Source organism: Hemitrygon akajei, chromosome 18 (genome assembly GCF_048418815.1).
Source record: "Hemitrygon akajei chromosome 18, sHemAka1.3, whole genome shotgun sequence".
In the NCBI taxonomy this organism is placed as follows: Eukaryota; Metazoa; Chordata; class Chondrichthyes; order Myliobatiformes; family Dasyatidae; genus Hemitrygon; species Hemitrygon akajei.
The window spans coordinates 12,685,997-12,706,668 of NC_133141.1; the positions used below are offsets into that span (position 1 = coordinate 12,685,997).

The following is a 20,672-nucleotide window of genomic DNA, read 5'->3' on the forward strand; positions in this document are numbered from 1 at the left end:
GAGAAGCCAAAAGGAAACCCAGCCTGGCTGAGCTGATCAGTAGAGGAAGACATGATATTCAACTAGAATAGGATAACAAAAGTGAAGCATTCATACAATCTCAATAGTTAAAAGGGTGTCATAGTCAAAAAGGTAGTGAGGAAAACTTGTAGAATATACACAGTAATTCATTGTTCCTCTAAAATTTCAAACATTCTCAATATTTGATTAGTCATGTGCAGCAATAAACAACTTCATTTGCCTTTATCAGAGAACTCACACACATGCACTTCTGAGGCATGCCATGTTTGAGAGGTGGTGGAAATACAATTTCTCTCTCTCTCCCCCCCCCCCCCCCCCCAAATGCCAGCTTACAAAGTTAAAGCTCCCTCTTGCTTCAGAGAATCTTCGTTGTGTCTAGTCAGCACCAGCCAGCCTGCCTGATGGATTGGGTTAAGAGCTCAGCATTAGAAAGGCAAAGTAGAAAGCCTCAGAATTACCCAGGGATCAAAAACTCTCCTTGGGTGTGCTGTACACAAAAACCTGACAGTGCAAGACTGCTTCTGTATGGATATCATATTACCTTGAAGGCAAGTAATTGGAGTACTTTACACATACACACTTCTGCACACAGTAACATTCCCTCTGAAAGATTCAAACGTGGTGACCTGCTGCAACCCAATTTTTCTAGACTCTTGTGACTCTGAACTGATCCAGAGTGGGCGGCGATGTTACCTTCACTAGTGAAAATGTAGTATGCTCACATCAAGCTTTACATTACAGAATTCAAATGCTCTCAACTGCAATTTCGTGAATTCCTCCCATCTCTCCATTAAACAAATCATGAGGTGGCCCATCATTATTACTCAACAGTTCAAGACAAAATTTGCTACACAAACACCCAGAGTGAGATGCTATGGGCTCAGCACAGCTTCCTCCACAAGTCTGAAAGGGCAGGGCAACTGTGGAATAGCAATTTTAAAACATTCATGTTGTACCCCATAATGAAGATTAAAATTTTAAAAAATCATTGTGATGCTCATGAATGTGACTGCTAAACAAAAAAAACAAAGCAATCCTGTAGTTTACAATGCTGGATTATACAATTGACTTCAAACAGTTTTGTCCTGAACACACTAAATATTAAAGTTCTGTCTCAACAAAAAAATGCAAGTAAGAAAAAACAATGGTCAGTTCAGGCTCTGACCAAGGATTACATGGTTTCAAGGCATCTCCCAAGACACTCTGCAAATCAGCCAGCAAGAACACTACATTGAAAGGATTTTGGACAGATTCCAACAGTTGTATTGTGGGTCAAACAGCAGAAAACTTACTGCCATGTAACCAATCACTTGTTTTGTTTTGCTACAGAAAGTCCTTCAAAAGAGTCCAAACTGTCACCTTTCAGGTCATTCCACATTAAGGTCTTTTCTATTGAGTTCAAATTGCAGAAAAACAACAACAAAAATCAGTTCACATCCAAAACAGAAAGCACTCTAGCTGACCAACAGCCTCCCCACAACAAACTCACTGCAGAAACTGTTCCAAAATAAATCTTGATCAGGTCAGCTCACCATTTTAACCCACATCATTGATTTGACTATTTTGGCTCTTGTGCCTACACAGGAAACTTTTCAGAGTGTTAAAGGGGATCTGCAGTTTTACAATCCAAGGCTCTAGAACAGGTAGCAGCAGTGATTACTGTCAGGAGTTAAGGCTATGCAGGATGAGCAGGCTTGGTGCACCACACCCAGACACAGCACTACCATCCACAGCTACCATTGTGGCACACTCAGAGCCTTTCAAAACAGGCAGGCTTTCGCATCAAGGTTCCACTCTTCATGGGCACCCAATGTGGTGTGGACTGTAGCTGTGGGTGAATGGGATAGTCCAGCTACGAACAAGAGTTGGCCAAAAAAAACAAACCAAAAAATATCTTTGGATAGATGCCTAGTTTTTGCTAGACTTCAGTCCTAATTCAATTCAGGGCCAATTTAATTTGGATTACCCAACTCTTAGATTGGTGAAGAGTGACACAGCACCAGGATAGCAATTCAATCCACCAGCCAACCATCAATCAGTCTGAGTTCAGCCGGGCATCTGAGCAGTAGGTTGTGGCAAAATGAATGGTGGGAGAAAGTACAGGAGTGGACTAAAGAGGATTTCCAAAGCTGTTAGCTGAAGCTATTGTTTTATAGTTGCCTTTAACGGCAGGAGCTTGCAAACATTAGAACACTCTCATTCTCCTGGCTCCAGCCCAACAATGCCATTTGTGGAATTATTTACCATACATAAAAGACACCAATATCCCTATTTAAAATTTTACAGGGGGAAAAATTCAAGACTGTTAGTTGTGATATATAATGTAATCACATAACCTCTAGACAGCTTCAGCATCTGACAATTTTATTGGTTAAAAAGACCACTGTTTCCTTTGTAGAAAGTAGTTGACACAGCTGGAGTGCCCTTTTTTTGAAAAAAGATTAAACTCTGCAACTTGTAAACAAACCATTTTGGAACAGTTCCATGCAAATTCTTCCTGAAAACAATCCCCTATAGACATATTTAACTGTTATTGCAGTGAAATCTGGAGAAGTTTCAACCCCAGGGATTCAGCAACACAAGTAGTAGACAAACACTTTCCAACATGCTCCCTTTTAAAATAAAAAAAAACTCAGTTTAATGGATAACTGACCACCCCATATAGATACCCAAAAGGAAATTCCAAAGGGATTCCATTTTACCTCCCCGACAGACACACATACACACACACAAAACCTGTTTCAACATTTAGTCAACAGTGGAATGACATCACAAAAATGACAATTCGGACCCCTGAGCCATTCTCCTCCTGATTCTTTGGATTTAGCAAACTATTCAGTTCCTTTATATAAAAATACCCATGCCAGGGATGGGAAGAATTCAGGCACTGATGCCATTGTTCCCCAAGTTCCCTGCATTCCCACGCCACTTAACTGAACACCCATCAACTGAAACTGATCACACAATCCCCACAGTTCAATCCCAGGGTCTTCGGCTTCACTCACGTGCCTCAATTCCAACAATCCAACCCCCCCCCCAAAAAAAAATAATTACAAAATATGTAACACAACAACAACACCAGCCTGAAATGTAAACTCCACCTTTAGCAATTCGACAAATTGCACAAAGCCCATTTAAAGCAGTGCAGGTGGTTAAATGGGGAGAGGGAAGATGGGAGAATGGGACAACAGAATCCACAGTGTGGCTCCATCCTCCTCATCTAAAGCTGCACTTCAATTTCTCACATTGCTAAAGCACAAACAGAGAGAAAATAAATCAGAATGCCTGGGCGGTTTGCAGGTGTACATTACTGAGCAGGCAGGTAGGCTCAGATACCATGCAGCAACACACAGTTCATTATTTATCATTTTTAAAAACTGTCCAGTGCGGGGTAGTTTTCCATTACAGTCGTCCTTTCTGCACTTAACCCACATTACGTAGTCCATGAGGACACCATCTAATGGTCTCCCATCCATGTTCCAGTGGTTAGGTGCCCATTGGTTCCATTGGCATTGGTGGCACCTTTGCAAGGGCTGTAGTGGTGGAGTTTTGTGCCATTAGTCATGGAATCCTCATCATCAGAGCTGCTTTCAATGTCACTCGCGATCATCCTTGGAGACCTGGATGGAAGACAAAGTTTAAATTCTGTTTACCTGCATTGCTGCCACTTCCAATGCTGAAAAATCAGGCAACAAAATCACCACTGGCATCTGAGCCAAGTCCTAGTATTCCCTGCGCCAGTTACCTGCATGTGGAAACTCACAGGGTGTGGTGTGAGACTTGGGCCAAGTCTCCACAATAGACAATTCCCAGCACTCGGCCCATCCGTCACTCCCAACTCAAAGGAAGAGGACACATTACCCTGGATGTTTTCATGACCCCCCCCCCCCCCCACACTAATTCCACCCTACCATAGCTTTTGAGAATGCTTCACAAACATAGCCCATCTAACTACCACTGCTGCCTGTGTGGAGTTTGTTCATTCACCTTGACCACATAGGTTTCCCCTGGGTGCTCCAGTCTCCTCCCACGTCCCAGAGATGCATGGGTTGTTAGGTTAGCTGGCCACTCTATATTTGCTCCCAGTGTGTGGTAGAAGAATCAAATAGGATTATGACAATAGGTGCCTAATGGCCAGTGCAGACTTGGTGGGCCGAATGGCCTGTTTGCATCTTGCATGACTCAATGACAATTCAAAAGAAATATTAACCCAGATTCATCATCCACCCTCTCTGAGTGTGATGCCCAACCTAGTTGTTAAGAATTGCAAAATAGGGTCCCATGAACCCTTTAAAGCAGGGGTGTCAAACTCATTTTAGGTCACGGGCCGGATTGAGCAAAATGCAGCTTCATGCGGGCCGGATCAGTCGGACGCGTGCAAATGCAGCTTTCGTTGCCTCCGTTTTTTCAGCCTGCTCTCATGTGTCTCAGTCTCTGCTATAACTACAAAGTGTTTCACTTTACAAATTCCGTTTCTTATGAAGAAGACTGCCGAATAAACACTAAAAACCCTGAAAACCTGGTACCTGAATAAACTCAGCATTAGCCATATCATACGCCATAGGCGCTTCGATTACTGGGGCCAGCTTTAATAGTAATTAGATATTATCTCGCGGGCCGAAGATAATTCCACCGTGGACCGGATTTGGCCCGCGGGCCTTGAGTTTGACATATATGCTTTAAAGGATGCTTGAACAGCTTTCTCCCCGCAGTATACGGAGGGTCTCAGAGGCCACACATTGGGTCACCACATGGAAATTACCCCTGACATTAAGATCTCAGTCTCCAACAGCCATTTCTATTCTGTTTTAGCCTCATTTTCCTTCTAACCCTTCTTCCTACAAAGGCAAACTAGTCACAAACCGAAGCAAATCGTGCCCTCACAATCCGTTCACAGAAACAAGAGCAGAGGGCACGACATTCTCCTTTTTATTCATTCTCGGGATATTCACCATTGGAAGGCTTGCGTGTACTTGTGCTTGAAACCTTGAACCACAGTTGCTAGAACCCTTGGAACAATCAGAGTGGCTACATTTACCTTTCCCAATGAAAAGCTCCTTAGCTCAGCGATTACTGAGTTGGACAATTTGAAATGCAACTCATCTTTTGAAATTGGGATGGTTTAAGAAAGAGCTTAAACAAAACAAAAGAAAAACAAACACAGGATTCAAAGCTTTATAACTGTAGAACAGGATTTTGTGACAAGCCCCCTAGGAAAGATGAGTACTGTTCCGCACAGTTGAGTACTGTGTCCAGTTTTTCACCTCACTTTAGAAAGAATGAGGGAGTGTTAGGTTGGAGAAGCTGGAATTTGAGAGGCAAGTTGATAAGTGTTCAAAAGAAAATCTAGCCAGGGATTTCCCAACTTTTAAATGCCACGGGCCCCTACCATTAACCGAGGGGTCTGTGGACCCCAGGTTGGGAACCCCTGCTCTAGATAGTGAAAGGAACTGTTTCCATTGGTGGAAGGATCAACAACAATAAGAGTTTTTTTTTAAAGCAATCAGCTAAAAGAGCTGAAGGGGCCAAAACATTTCCATGCAACAAGCAGCTGTGTTCTTTAATTCACTACCACATGCAAATCAATAGTAAACACTGCAGATGCTGGAAATCCAATACAAAAACAAGATGCTGGAAACAGTAGATCAGGCAGCATCTGTGGAGAGAGAAACAGAATTATTGTTTCAGGTTCTTTCACTGCATAAATTCCTGATAATAAAAAAAAACACTGCCCAAAAAGTTAATGGAAACTAATCTAACCACTTTCAGAAAGGAAATGGGTCAGTATTTTTAAAACAAAATAAAGTTTTTAGGACTCTAAGTGAACAGAGCAATGAGAATGGCACTGACTAGGTTTTGCTCTTATACAAGATCAGCACAATGAGATGGGCCAAATGGGTTCCTGTAGCACTAACAACACCCATCAAAACTCCATGAATAAATAAATCAGTTGAAGACAAAAGCCTGTTCTACAAACCACAAATAATTACACTTTTAAAAAAATAAACTTGATCACCAGCAGCATCTGAGTGATTGAGGCCATGTCATCTGGTTGGCTTTTAAAAGATGAAGCACAGGAAGGCCAAATAAGTGGCAACCCAGAAGCCTCATTCACTGCTGGCCTACAGCACAAGGCAGAAACTCCCAGCATGTGCTTCCCAAATCATTCAGCAGGTGGCACTCTGGACCAGGCCACACACAGTTGGCTGCTGCTGTGACTAGTTTCAACTGCATTGGACATGTGCGGAACAGGCTCCTCCCTGGTGACATCTATAACTCACCCTTGGTTGGCCTGTCTCCCAGAGCACATGCTTCTGGTTTGCTGGTATTAAGCAACAGGAAAACTCACCAAAAGATGGCTAACGTAAAGCACACGCTTCTAACTTCTAAGGAATGAATCCTTTGTGGAAATGCCAGAATTCCCAACTCCTCAGGGGTGGGGGAAAACAAAAAAAGCTCGAGTAGAGAATTTGCCTAAACAGCATGCCAACTTCTGAATGCTGTTGTTGTAACTGTGAAAGGGCTACTCCCAATACACAAAAAAATTCAATACCTTGGGTTAAATGTAGAGAGTCTGCACAAGTCTAAGAACCTGTGGATTTAAATTATGGCAGAGGGAATTATGTAAAGGAAATGTTAGTCAAAAGGCTCACATATCTATTATCTTGTTTTGGACCAGTAAGTTTGTAAGATGCAGATGCCAAGCACAGTTATTTAGGGGCAAGAGATAAAACTGATGCACAAGAGAGTAACTTACCAGCCCCATTAGACAACAGCTGGGAAACAATTTGTCTTTCAGAAGCTTGTTTCTTTTAAGACAAGGAGTTGTATTCATTACAGGAAAATTCATTTAAAAAGTTAAATGCAGATCTCCCTGTATGCAAGGTTGAACAGAATGGACCAATTTTCCAAGCTAGCATGACAAGTTCTTGGGGTCTTATACCAGTCCAGTGAGGAGCATAAAAGAATCTAGGCCCTACCTAATAGTGGACAGAGAAAGAATCACCACCTCCCTCTTATTATCAGTGTTTGTTTCTGACAGCCCAAGCAGCAGGGGACACGGAGGTGGGCAGGGGAGCAAATCCTGTCAAAGGCGGCAAATTGCCATACAAGGCTACTTTCCTTCCATCTCTTTCTCAGTAATATTTACACTGGCATGTTGGTACTTGCAGTCAAGATAAAATATTTTTAAAAACAAAGCAGCCAGTTACATGTTAGCAAATGTTAACAGATACAAGATAAGGCGTATTTATGTGTGAATGAACTCATTCAGATACCAAAACAAAGTCAAACAAAATCCTGGCATGAGAGAGACTGCAGATGCTGGAAACTGCATCCTCAATCCTGCTGAAGGGCCTTGGCCAAAATGTCGACTGTTCATTTCCCTCCATAAATGCTGAGTTTCTCTAGCAGTTTGAGTGTATTGCTTTAAAATGAAACCCTACATCACTTTGGAAGTGTCAGGGTTTCAATGGTTTTCTGTCCTCAAGAGATTAATTGGCAGGGGGTGGGGAAGAAAGGTGTTTTTTTTAATTCAACAGGTTAAATTAACAGAGGGAGGATTAAACACAAAAGGGATATGTGGATTTAAATACATATGTAGAAAGGCTTCATTTAGACATTAACCAGTCATTTGCCTTGACATTTTATTAAGTCTCCAAACTGACATTTTAAACCAAGTGACACAGCTAGAGGACGACATTCAGCTGCTTTGCTTACCATGGTTTCATTGCCCTTTTATGTTCCAAACTCTGCCCTGCCACCACACCCCTTTATGTAGTAAAGATGCTCATTTGACAACTGAATGAAGGACACTACATACTTTAAAGTTTTCACTAACTAATTTGCTCCTAGATTGTGGAGGGTTGAGTAATTACTCTCAATACCTTAAGATCCTCTAAAGGCCAGGCAGTGTCAAAGAGAAACAGAGCTCATGTTTTGCATCGATGGCCTTTCACAAAAATAGCTAAAATTGAGAAGTCACCAACCTGAAACATTACTGCAGAACTTTGGGATGGTGGATGGGGGTACCAATCAAATGGATTGCTCCATCCCAGAAGGCATTGGCCTTCTTAAGTGTTGGGGGGTCACACTTGCCCAGGCAAGTAGGGAGTGTTCCATCTCCACTTGACTGTAGATGGGCCTGGGGGAGTGTCAGGAGAGCTACTTGGCGAGCTGCTCTGATAGGCAGTATTTACTGGTCGACTCAGTTGAGTGGACGATTGTGCCCAAGGTCACGAGTTCAGCTTCTGCTTTCCCAGCAAGCAACACAACCACCATGTAACAGTGCCTTCAACACAACCCTTCAAACTGAGCACTTCGAAACCTTGAAATATAACAGCTCTCTGAGCCTTTGTTCACACTGGAGATCACCAAACAGCAAGGCCTGAAGCGGAACCTTTGCCATCCAGTGTGAGTGGAGCATCAAGCAGTGGAAGCGCTAACAAACCCGATCATTCATAAAGCAGCAGAATTATTCATTTACTTTTAAAAAAAAGTGGCTGAGAAAGTTGCTCGTGTCCATATTTGCAGTATATTGAAGCCATACAAGGGGAAATTGAATGGTTTGTAAAAACAAAATGACCTGGGATATCTGTACGATTTCACTCCTGGTAACTGAGAAAGCAATGCAATGTTAATTACTGGCATTAGTTGCAACCCCTGCGCTTACAGGTGGTGCCATGCTGTTATTTCAGGTTGCATTATGCAGAGCAGAAAGGGACTGCAGTTCAATGAAATTACACAACCATGCAAAAGCAGAGGGAGGATGGCATGCAGTGAAATAATCAGGCAGAGTGTTGGACTACTATCTCCAACAGTTGCAACACTTACAAGCAAAAGGTCCCACTTCCCGGTGTACAGTGATAGAAAGAATAAAAAACACAAGGGAGGGAAAGAAGAGACAGAAACAAAATGAAACCAAATCTTGCACCACAGAAAAGCTGGTCAATAAATTCTTGCTCAGTTGGATCATTTAAAGCAGGTACATGTAACACAGATACACAGAAGAAACACAACACCAAGTACAGCTGCAGCCCCAGGGTCAGAAAGCAGTGTCCGTGGTTCACTAGTTAATTTACCATGGGCATCAGTCTACACCTACTGTGCCTATAGGTGGAGGAAAACTTGGAATATTTAATATTGCAATTAAAAGTGACAAATCAGCTTAAATTCAAAACTAAACATTTATGTCTGCCTTTGATTTTCAATTACAAGAGAACAAGTGCAGGGAATCCCTTCTAATCATTTCTTCTGACAGGAATGGAGAAGGAAAAGAGGAAAGAATAGGCAGTTGAGCCCACAGAAGGCCAGTAAACCACAAAGAGGTTCATTTAATTGGCAGACTGATATCGGTTGGAACAGAGAGTGAGTGCGTGGCAGCAGTTAATAGTCATTGTGTATGTACTCTTTGTGCTCTGCTGCTTGATGCCCTTCAGGAGTGCTGCATGTTATTTGGTAAAAGTAGAAGTGAGAAATGCCTCCTGCCCAACCGCCCTAGGGATCTCATTACAGCAAAAGAGGATTGTGTCACAGAACGTGCAAGTAACCAGCCTTCCCCTCTATGGACTGCCTATACTTCTTGCTGCCTCGGTAAAGCAGCCATCACAAAGAACCCATCCACCCCAGACATTCTTTCCTTTCCTACCAGGCAGAAGATACAAAAGACTAAAACACATACCACCAGGCTCAAGGGCAGCTTCTCGATACCAGAATCTTGAATGGATCTTTTGCACGATAAGATGACCCTTGGCCTCACAATCTACTTTGTAATGATCGTGCACTTTATTGATTATCTGGCCTTTGCTGTGGCTTTTACACTTTTCTCTGTATTGCTATCGATTTAGCACTGTGTAATAATTTGATTTGTATGAACATTTACCCACCTTTTCACTGCATCTTAGTACATGGGACAATATAGATCAATAGTACACATCACCAAAAGCCAAACATGTCAGGAATCAACCTATTTAAATATTTCTGATTACAACTCTCTACCCTCCCCATATCCTGTTCATACATAAACACAGATGCTAATATAGCTCACAACCAATGGCAGTGAAGCACACTTAACAAAGGCAGAACCTTTAAGACAGAGCAATTACATAAATCCATGGGACCTGTCCAGATACCTGCTCATCTCCCCTGAAAAAGTAGTGAGTACTGTAGCTTCAAGTATTTTATGTTCCTGCTAAAGGTCAAGATTGTATCAAAATGCAGAGGGCATTATATCATTAACCCAATGTTTGTAATGGTTAAATAAAATTAGAAAACTAATTGGGTCTCAACATTGCAGGTCAGATTTAATCAAATTCATGATGAATGGCTTCAGAAAATGCACAAAAAGAGGTGAAAGGTGGCAAGTGGAAGTTGCAATGGAAAATGAACTGACTTTGTCAAGCTACAGGACAGTTACAATCAATTTTTAAGAGCACCATTTTCACTCAGCATACAGCTATTCTTGAGTCGAGCTTGGAGGTTACCGACTCTGGGCAGATTTTGACGGTTACCGACTCTGGGCAGATGATTTTGACGGTTACCGACTCTGGGCAGATGATTTTGACGGTTACCGACTCTGGGCAGATGATTTTGACGGTTACCGACTCTGGGCAGTAATTAATGGGGCATCAACCACAATGCCTTTATTACATGCCAGCAAGCTGTAACAAAGGAGGACATATGATGCTGTTAGGATTCAGCAATCAAATGGATGGGGGGGGGTGGTAGAAAGAGGAAATCCCTCTGTAACTGACCCTATTATCAGTTTTAATGACAGGCAATCCTTTTCATTCATTTATGGGATGCAAATATAGCTGGCAAGAGAATTTAGTGCCTTTCATTGGTTGCCCCCAAAGCAGCACTGTGTCACAGCTTAAAAGACAAGATCAATCCCAGTAAGTGGGGGGGGGGGGGGCATCTACAGACTACCTGAAAGTGGGTATATACCAAAAAAAAATCAAAGTAAAATGTGTTTTCCAGCTAATGTAAGGTTAATTGGTCAAACCTCATGCCTAACTGCATCAAAAGCCTGCTGAGAGAGCACTTGCCGTCAAATTTAGTAATAGGGAATGAACCACAGATATACAAGTAGGGATCCAGGCAATATTAATAATACATTTCAAAATAAATGAAAAGGACACAAAGAAGATTGGACAACAGAACTGAAGAAAAGCTCATTCTGAAGGGACGAGAACAAAATATCAGAAAAATTCAAATGGTTAATAATATTGTTTGGGAATATTATGGAACACAATGAGGCACATTTCAAATGGTGTTAAGAATACAAGAATAATGTTTGTCAGAAGAACAAAAAGATTAATGAAACATAAATGATAGGAGGTGGAGTCAGATATGGTTGCTGTGTTTAAGAGAGTCAGAGACAGATGGTGCTAAACAGCGACTCCTTTGCTTGCATCTTCGGAAACAGCTCTGTTTCCGTCTTTATTATCTCTATTTTTCCCTTTCAGGGTTCTTTTGAAGACCCTGACCTGGAGTTACACGCTGACTATGGGTCTTTGTGGGAATGGGACCCGCTCTCAGGGTTTCATAACCAGCTGTTGTTGCTGAGCACACCAAGGACTCAGCCTGAGAGTCTGGCTCGGATTTGGAAGGCTAGGATCTCGGAGCTCTGGAGATGGGTGGATTGAGGGTCGGTGTCACGACTGGAGACACGTGTGCCATCAGGGGAGTCAGAATATCTGCGGCTGTGTGCCCCAATTTTTTTTTTTTTTGGGTACAGAGCTTGAAAAAAGTGATGTGGGGGACTTTTAACATAATAAACCAGCGAGTTGTGTATTATGTCTCCCTCTCACTGGGAAGAGAGAGAGAGAGAGACTGTGGTATGTCGAATACCGGGTGAAATGCAAAGTCTTTGGGGTACTGTAAGTCTGTGTTTTTACTGTTGCTTTGCTGCACGCTTGAGTGCTCGGTGGCGGGTGCCGATGCATTTTTTTGCCGATGGGGGGAGGGGGGATTGTTGCTTGCTGCCACTTATGTGTGAGAAGGGGGAGTTCGGAGGCGGGAACTTTAGGGTTCTAACGTTTAAACTCGTTCATTCTTTGAGGCATTCTCTGTTTTCGCAGATGGTTGTGAAGAGAAAGCATTTCAGGATGTATATTGAATATATTTCTCTGACATTAAATTAGACCTTTGATACTACAAAGCAAGGTATAGAATGATAGAATGTGGGCAGAAAGGTCAGCATGGACATGGGATGAAAAAGGTTTTCTAATTGTGGCTGTAGGACCTTTCCCAGCTACATGACAGCACTGACAAAGTCCTCTGTTTAACACTGCATCTGAAAGATGGGAAATCCAATAGCACACTTCCTCAGAATTACAAACCTTAAAATAAACAAAGATTTTATTCCACTTCCCTCTCTCACGCCCAAATTAGAAATATGGAAGTCTCAGTCCCATAGTCATTAGTGTTTCTGTAAGACCAGCTAAGGAATGGATATAATCTTGCTTCTAAGCTTCACCACCAAAGTTCACCCTAACAAGTAAAGTTGAAACTGCAATTAATGGCCAGGAATTGTGCATTTTCTGATAAATCTCAGCCAAGAACAGAAAAACTTACTCTACTGTTAAAGGTTTAAAATTACCTTTCCCTTAACGACAGCTTTGTATGCAATGCGTATAATAAGATATGACCAGATGGCGTGTAGAACCTGTAGTAGCAGCAACAGAATGTTGAAGACCCACCAGGATGGGTATGGCCCAATGATCTCCCAACTTTCAAAAAGTGTTGTATTTAAAATCCTGAAAATGAAATAACACAAAATATTCAATTTTCCAACAGACAAGGTTTGTGTGTGTGTGTGTGTAATATTTTTTAATGTTTAAATACTACACGTTTTCCCTCTTGTTCAGTTGCACCCTCATCCAGGTCAGAAGGTTATGGGCCATGTAGCATTGACAGAATGCCACGCTGTCAGAAGTTAAAGCAAAGCTCCATCTGCTCTCCTTGGCAAATTGCAAAAAAAAAAAATCTCCTGGAAAACATCAGAGTTCTTCGCTAGAGTCCTGGCCAACAGTATCACTGAAAATTGGTCACCTCACTTAACTATATATTGGAGCTTATTGTGTTTCCCATGTAGCTTCCTACCCTCTTATCAGGAAAAAAGAACTGATTACAGGTTACACTGCAAACCTGTTATACTGTTCTGGGAGCAGCACAGAGACACATATGAAAGTTCACCAGCTGTCTGCAATGCAGCCTCTCTGGGGTACACTTTTGAAAGTGGAATCTTTTCTAGGAAAAACCATGATATCACAGAGCTTCACCCAAAATATTGGCATATTCAGGTTATGATGAAAATCCCACCAGACTCCTAAAACAACTTCCCAGTTGTAAAACAACAGGCTAGATGCAGGAAGATTATTTCCTATGTTGGGGAAGTCCAGAACGAGGGGTCACAGTTGAAGGATAAAGGGAAGCCTTTTAGGACCGAGATGAGGAAAAACTTCTTCACACAGAGAGTAGTGAATCTGTGGAATTCTCTGCCACAGGAAACAGTTGAGGCCGGTTCATTGGCTATATTTAAGAGGAAGTTAGATATGGCCCTTGTGGCTAAAGGGATCAGGGGGTATGGAGAGAAAGCAGGTACAGGGTTCTGAGTTGGATGATCAGCCATGATCATACTGAATGGCGGTGCAGGCTCGAAGGGCCGAATGGCCTACTCCTTCACCTATTTTCTATGTTTCTATGTTTCCCATCCAACCCAGTGAAACCAAAACTATCCAGATAATTAGAATTTCATTACAAAAGTGTTGCTGTGGTTGGGTAAATTGTGTTGAGGAGATTTGGTTCATCAATAAAAACACTTGAAAACTTCTACAAATGCACTGTGGAAAGCATTCTGACTGGCTGTATCACCCTTTGGTATTGTGGGGGGGGGGGGGTACTGCACAAAATTGAAGTTGCAGAAACTTGTAAAATTAGTCAGCTCCATCATGGATACTAGCCTCCGTAGTATCAAAGACATCTTCAAGGAGCAGTGCCTTAGGAAGGTGTCATCTGTAATTAAGGACCTCCATCACCCAAGACATGTCCTCTTCTCACTGTTACTATCAGGAAAAGGTACAGATGCCTGAAGGCACACACTCAGCGATTCAGCAAACAGCTTCTTCCGCTCTGCCAGATGGACACTGAACCCACGAACACTACCATCACTACTTTTAAAAAAAACCCTTTTGCACTAATTTAACTATTTAATAGGCATACTGTATATACTTACTGTAATTCAGTTTTCCCCCTATATTTATCATGTATTGCACTGTACTGCTGCTGTAAAGTTAACAAATTTCACGACATATACCGGTTATATTAAACCTGATTCAGATTCAAAACAAATATTCAAAAACAGTCCAAAATTCCTATATTTGGAAAATTAAATCTCAACCTGTGGATTGTTTTTACAACACAAGTTGCTAAGCCAGATAAACTAGAACTATAATTACACTACATCTACAACTTATGAACTTTGGGACTCCCATCATTACATGCCATATCACCATGGGACACAGAAATATGAAACACTGATGAATGAAATAACTAAAGATACACATGCATTCTTTCACCCACCCACCCTTCTAATTGCAAGGAATAATGGAGCCATTGTTAGATGCCATTTGCTTGGTCATTTCTTTCCTTGCAACCCTCTGACTTGTTAACACGAAGAAATTGGAGCAGGTTACAGTTATTTTTAGAGATGCAAAACAATACCAGTGGGCAGTATGTTTTCACACCCATATCAATGAACTTAAAATCACGTGATCCAACGCCAATCCTTTATGGACAGACAGATGCATGGAGAAATGCCAGTTTAAAGCTTTAAATTCTGAATGAAGCCTAGAATCAAATAACATGGTTAATTTTCACAAGCACCTTTCTAAAATAGGTCAGTGTTTCTTAACAGTTGCACTGTATTGCTGCTAATACACAGACCTGGCTTGTTTACTTTGGGGTGTCAGAGGTCAAGGGGAGACCTGAAAAATTTACAAAAACTAAAAGAGGCACAGATACAGTCAGGGTCTCTTTTTTCAGGGTAGAAGTGTCAGAAACCAGAGGGCACAGCTTTAAAGTAAGAGGGGGAAGTTTAAAAAGGTGTGTGGGGCAAATTTGTTTTTAAAATTCAGAGTGGTAGGTGCCTGGAATGCTCTGTCAGTGGTGGTGGAAACGGATACAATAATGGTGTTCAAGAGGCACTGAGACAGGCACATGAACTTAGTTTAATTCATCATTGTGTTTGGCACTGATATCATGGGCTGCAGGGCCTGTGCCTGTGCTGCACTGCCCTGTGTTTCTATAGAATTACCTCCATTTGGATGCAAACCGGATATACATTAAATTCACTGGATTCCCATTAATTTTCCTGACTCTCCCTTACAGGAAGGCACTACACCTCAGTTTAACAGACTCTGTAGTATTTTAAACTACTGTGAGAAACACAGCAACAGACTTGCTAAAAGTGGAAATTTATTGCTCAGCTGTTACCAGTTTGCCATTTGCAAAAAGAGCAGCAGACAAAAATCTTAAAATACAATCCTCAAAATTAAAAAAAGCCAGGAATAGTCTCATAGTTCCAGGCAATACTTTTTTAAAAAATAAAAGCCTGATTTAGTCAATTCAATATACCCCACTGGTGCACTTTTTCATTAAACAGATGTTTAGATTAGAAATCACCCAATTACTGTGAGACCAAGGACAGTAACAACAATCCATTTTATAGAGAAGTCAGATTTGAGGACACTGAGTTACTTCGGAATTTTGGCAAAGTCAAGCAATTTGAGCAGTTAGACAAAGATATTGCTTCTTGCAGCACTTGCTATAGGTTTAAAAATCTTACATCTGCGCTCAAGGTGAACTTCATCATTATTAATATGGGACTCAACATTAATAATGGAAACTTTCTCCATAAACCAATCACACTGTAATTATATCCTCCAAGGCAGGGGGAGGGGATTAACAGTGTTTACACCAGTTTCCACTGTAACTGGTCAGAAGTTCCCAATTTTTATAATTGCTGCTCCTAGTAGTGCGCTCTTCTGGATCAAGATCTCCGGGCTGTGACACCTGGACTGGGAGAATGGCTCAAACAATTCCTGGGAACAACACCCAAGTGCTCCCATCACCACCAGGATTACTCTGGCTTTAACCTTCCATATCTTTTCTATCTGCTCTTTCAAGCCTTGGGATTTCTCCAGCTTCTCATTGTTTTTCCCTGATATTACTGTCATTCTGGATTGCCACATCTATTACTATTGCTTTCTTCTGCTCCTTGCCCAGTATTACTCTGTCTGGCTGGTTGGCCGGTACCTGCTTATCAGTCTGTATTGGGAAGTCCCACAGGATCTTAGCTCTGTCATTCTCCACTACCTTCTCAGGTGTTTCCCATTTGGACTTGGGAGTTTCGAATGCATACTCAGCGCAGATGTTCCTGTACACAATTCCTGCAACTTGGTTGTGCTGTTCAGTCTATGCCGTCCCTGCCTATATCTTGCAGCCTGCTACTATGTGCTGGATGGTTTCAGCAGATTCCTTGCGGTCTGCATCTTGGGTTTTGTCGCTTTTGTGCTTAGTGCCTGTTCTTGTGCAGCCATGAGCAGCATCTCTGTGCTGTCCCTCAGCCCTGCCATTTCCAACCATTGGTAGGACTTTATGTCAGCCACCTCTGATATCTGGCAATGGTACATCCCATGCAGCTATATCGGACCCTGGTCAGACCCCACTTGGAGTACTATGCTCAGTTCTGGTCACCTCACTACAGGAAGGATGTGGAAACTATAGAAAGGGTGCAGAGGAGATTTACAAGGATGTTGCCTGGATTGGGGAGCATACCTTATGAGAATAGGTTGAGTGAACTTGGCCTTTTCTCCTTGGAGCAACGGAGGACGAGAGGTGACCTGATAGAGGTGTACAAGATAATGAGAGGCATTGATCGTGTGGATAGTCAGAGGCTTTTCCCCCCAGGACTGAAATGGTTCCCACAAGAGGACACAGTTTTAAGGTGCTTGGAAGTAGGTACAGAGGAGATGTCAGGGGTAAGTTTTTTTTTAAATGCAGAGAGTGGGGAGTACGTGGAATGGGCTGCCAGCGACGGCGGTGGAGGTGGATACAATAGGGTCTTTTAAGAGACTCCTGGATAGGTACATGGAGCTTAGAAAAAATACAGGGCTATGGGTAACCCTAGGTAATTTCTAAAGTAAGTACATGTCAGCACAGCATTGTGCCGTAGGTTTTCTATGTTCTATTGGCAGGAGGCGGCTCAAGGGGCTGAATTGCCCATCCTGTTTCTTGTGGGCTTACAATACACAGGACGCACAAATTTGATATTCTAGATTCAGCTCAGTTATTTGGCCTTTAGATCTCCTCATCTGCACCCAGACATCAAACCTCAAGCCACAATGGTTCCTGATTTATTTTTGTGAAAAATGTTACTCATAACAAAACATTTCCCCCTGATCAAGGGCTGAATAGGTTCATAGTCCAAATTGACTTTGACAATGCTTGAACCAATTGGACATACAGAATGTAGCAATGCCCCTTTAAAAGGCACTAATGAGTCAAAACAGGAAGAGGAAAGGCTATGGGGAGGTGGAGGTGGTACAGCAGCAATAAAAAGACATTGGGAAGCTGGTGGGGACTTGCTGCTCCAAAACAGGATAGCAGTGACCATCAACCTTTAAAGACTGGTAGAGATTTGCACACACTTCACTGTGGAAAATATGTTCTGCACAGCCTTCCTGAATCTGTACTTGTGTTAGTACCTAAACAAGACTGGAATAGCAGGCCAACATATATGCAATAATGCCACTAATTCTACTTCAGACTGGGAATGAATGGGGGGGGGGAGAAGAGAGGGTAAAATACTTGGTAATTTGCTTCGTGGAATGATCTCCATATAATCACCCAACAGGAACACAAAGACCATTAAAAACAGGAGGGCAAATTTAGGAGCCTACTTAGACTTTGTGCTGAATAGCTTCCTTCACCATCATAAGGAAACATGGTAAATAGGATTCTTACTTTCTTGGAAAGAGTAATTGGAATTTGCTAGCTGAGATAAAGAAGCCATATTATACAAGTATTCAAGTTATGTACAACATAATACTACATACTGTTTATGCAACCCCGCAGCTTCCCCCCCCCCCCCCCACACATGCGTGCACTGCAGGGCACGATTTGCTGCTGAAATAATCTAGCAAATTTATCTCTAGAAAGTCAGAGGCCAGATCTGACCAGCAGACAGCTTGTTTAGCAGTTCTCACCCAGCAATGAGTATTCACTTGAGTTACACTATCACCAAATACATGCAAATATGGTTACACAAAAAGTCACCACATAACAGGGGGTACAGGAGTAATTGCCTTGTGTAAACCTACAAGTAACTCACATTTTGCTTTACATTGTTGAACATACTGGCACTTTAATCCCCTTACAGACGACAAATGCATTTAGAAGTGAGAGTAAACCCTGGGCTTAAAAAGGAATATATTCCAAGGAAATAAAATTAATGTCACATTTGGCGGGGAGAAAACATGACCAATGTTAATCTGCAAAGCAGCTGTCCTGACTGTCAACACCAAGATCTTTTTACTCACACAGTACTACAACCCTCAAAACAGTTCAGAGTGACAAGAAACCGGGAGTAGTTTACACTGTTCCAAGTTTGCTACGCCACTTACTGAGATCATCTGATCCCCTCTAATCGTAAGAAAAGATCAGAGAGAACATGCAACACACTTATATTGGGAGCAAAAATTTCACCTTCACCACACCCTCTATCCTGCAGTCACAATTCCTCAAGTCCTGTTTAAATGTGGGAGAGATTTCTACCTCCACCCTTTCAAGCAGCAAGGATCAGATCCTTGCCATTCACTGGTATAGCTTTTACTCCATCTACCCTCTAATCTTTCTACAAACTTCTTTAAACTCGTGCCCCTGGTCCTTAACCTGCTCTGCCAAGTAAAACAAATAGGAAGGATCTTGTAATCTTACAGACTTTAAATACTTTAAATTAGGTCTTGCTCAGCTTCCTTTTTCTCCCCCCAGAAAACCAACCCTGGAGTGGTTCAGACAGGAGCTCACACCCACTTTTCAAGGGGAATAAATATTGGTCTTGTTGGCGATGCACACATCCAATGTTCAAAGTAAATTTATTATCAAAGTACATACATCATACATGTATGTATCATACATATACTCCTCCAAGATACATTCTCCTTGTGGGCAATCATAAGAACACAATAGAATCAATGAAGACCACACCCAACAGGACAGACAATAACCAATGTTAAAAAACTACAAATACAAAAAATTAATAATAATAAATATTGAGAACACGAGTTGAAGGGTCTTTGAAAGTGAGTCCATTGGTTATGGGAACATTTCAAGTGAAGTTATGCCCTCTGGTTCAAGAGGTTGAGGGGTAATGACTGTTCCTGAACCTGGTGGTGTGGGTCTGTACCACCTTCCTGATGGCAGCAGCAAGAAGAGAGCATAACCTGGGTGGTGAGGGCCCTTGATGATGGATGCTGCTTTCCAACAACAGTGTTCCATATAGATGAGGTCAATGGTGGGGAGAACTTTACCCATGATGGACAGGGTCATATTCACTACTTTTTGCAGGCTTTTCCATTCATGTCAACTTTTTAAATATATATAATTTCTGACCTTGCATGATTTTTAATCTATTCAATATACATACTGTAATTGACTTATTTTTTCTTTTATATTATGAATTGCATTGAACTACTGCTGCTAAGTTAACAAATTTCACAACACATGCCAGTGATAATAAACCCGATTCTGATTTTGGGCAATAAAAGACAAATATACAAAACAATCCTAGACTCTACAACCTTTCCCCCTAGCTTCAACTTTGCAGTCCCAGTAACAACCTTGTAAACCTCCACACCTTCTCCAATTTCAGTGCTATCTTTCCTATTGTGTGGACTGAACTGTGCACAGTACCAGACCAATAGCTAGACTAGTATTGTTTACTGTTCTAGCACGGCCATCTTGCTCATACACTGTGCCTTGACTGATGAAGGAAGGCATCCTGTATGCCTTTTAAACCAGGGCAGCAGGGCAAATTAGTAGAGCAAGGATCTGGGCACATACATTGCAAATGATCCTTCATTCCAACACCCAATACTCTCCCATTTACTGTCCATTCTCTTGAAACATTGCACCTCCTCAACTGCATAACCTCCCACTTCTCTAGATTGAAAACTATTTTCCATGTTTCTGCCCATTTTCCTGCAGTTAAAGCCTTCTTCCTCACTGTCAACCACAAAGCCGAATTTTGCATCTGCAGACTACCCCATCATGCCTCCTACAATACTAACTACAAAAATACAAGGAACCAAGTACAGAACCCAGAAGGATTCCACTAGCACAGCCTTCATGTCATTAAATCACCAATTAACCATCACCCTTTGTTTCCTGCCTCTAAGCCAGTTTTTGGATCCAATTTGCCACTCTCCCTCAGATCTCATGGGCTTTTAAATTTTTTTGATTACCCTGTTATGTAGGACTTTGAAAGGCTTTGCTAAAATCCATAATGATCACATCAAATGCACTACCATTATCAACCCTTTTGGTTACTTCCTCAAAAATTCAATTGTTAGTCAAACCTGACATTTCCA

General features: G+C 41.8%; 1 protein-coding gene across 1 annotated transcript in view; it reads right to left on the reverse strand.

The window, feature by feature from the left end:
* Window positions 1–325: 325 nt before the first annotated feature.
* cers5 (ceramide synthase 5) overlaps window positions 326–20,672 on the reverse strand; it is a 121,972-nt gene continuing 101,625 nt past the window's right edge. Inside the window, 3 exon segments of the mRNA XM_073070845.1 lie at window positions 326–3,622; window positions 3,624–3,641; window positions 12,623–12,779. Of these exon segments, the coding sequence (XP_072926946.1) occupies window positions 3,479–3,622; window positions 3,624–3,641; window positions 12,623–12,779 (319 nt within the window). The 3' untranslated portion in view covers window positions 326–3,478.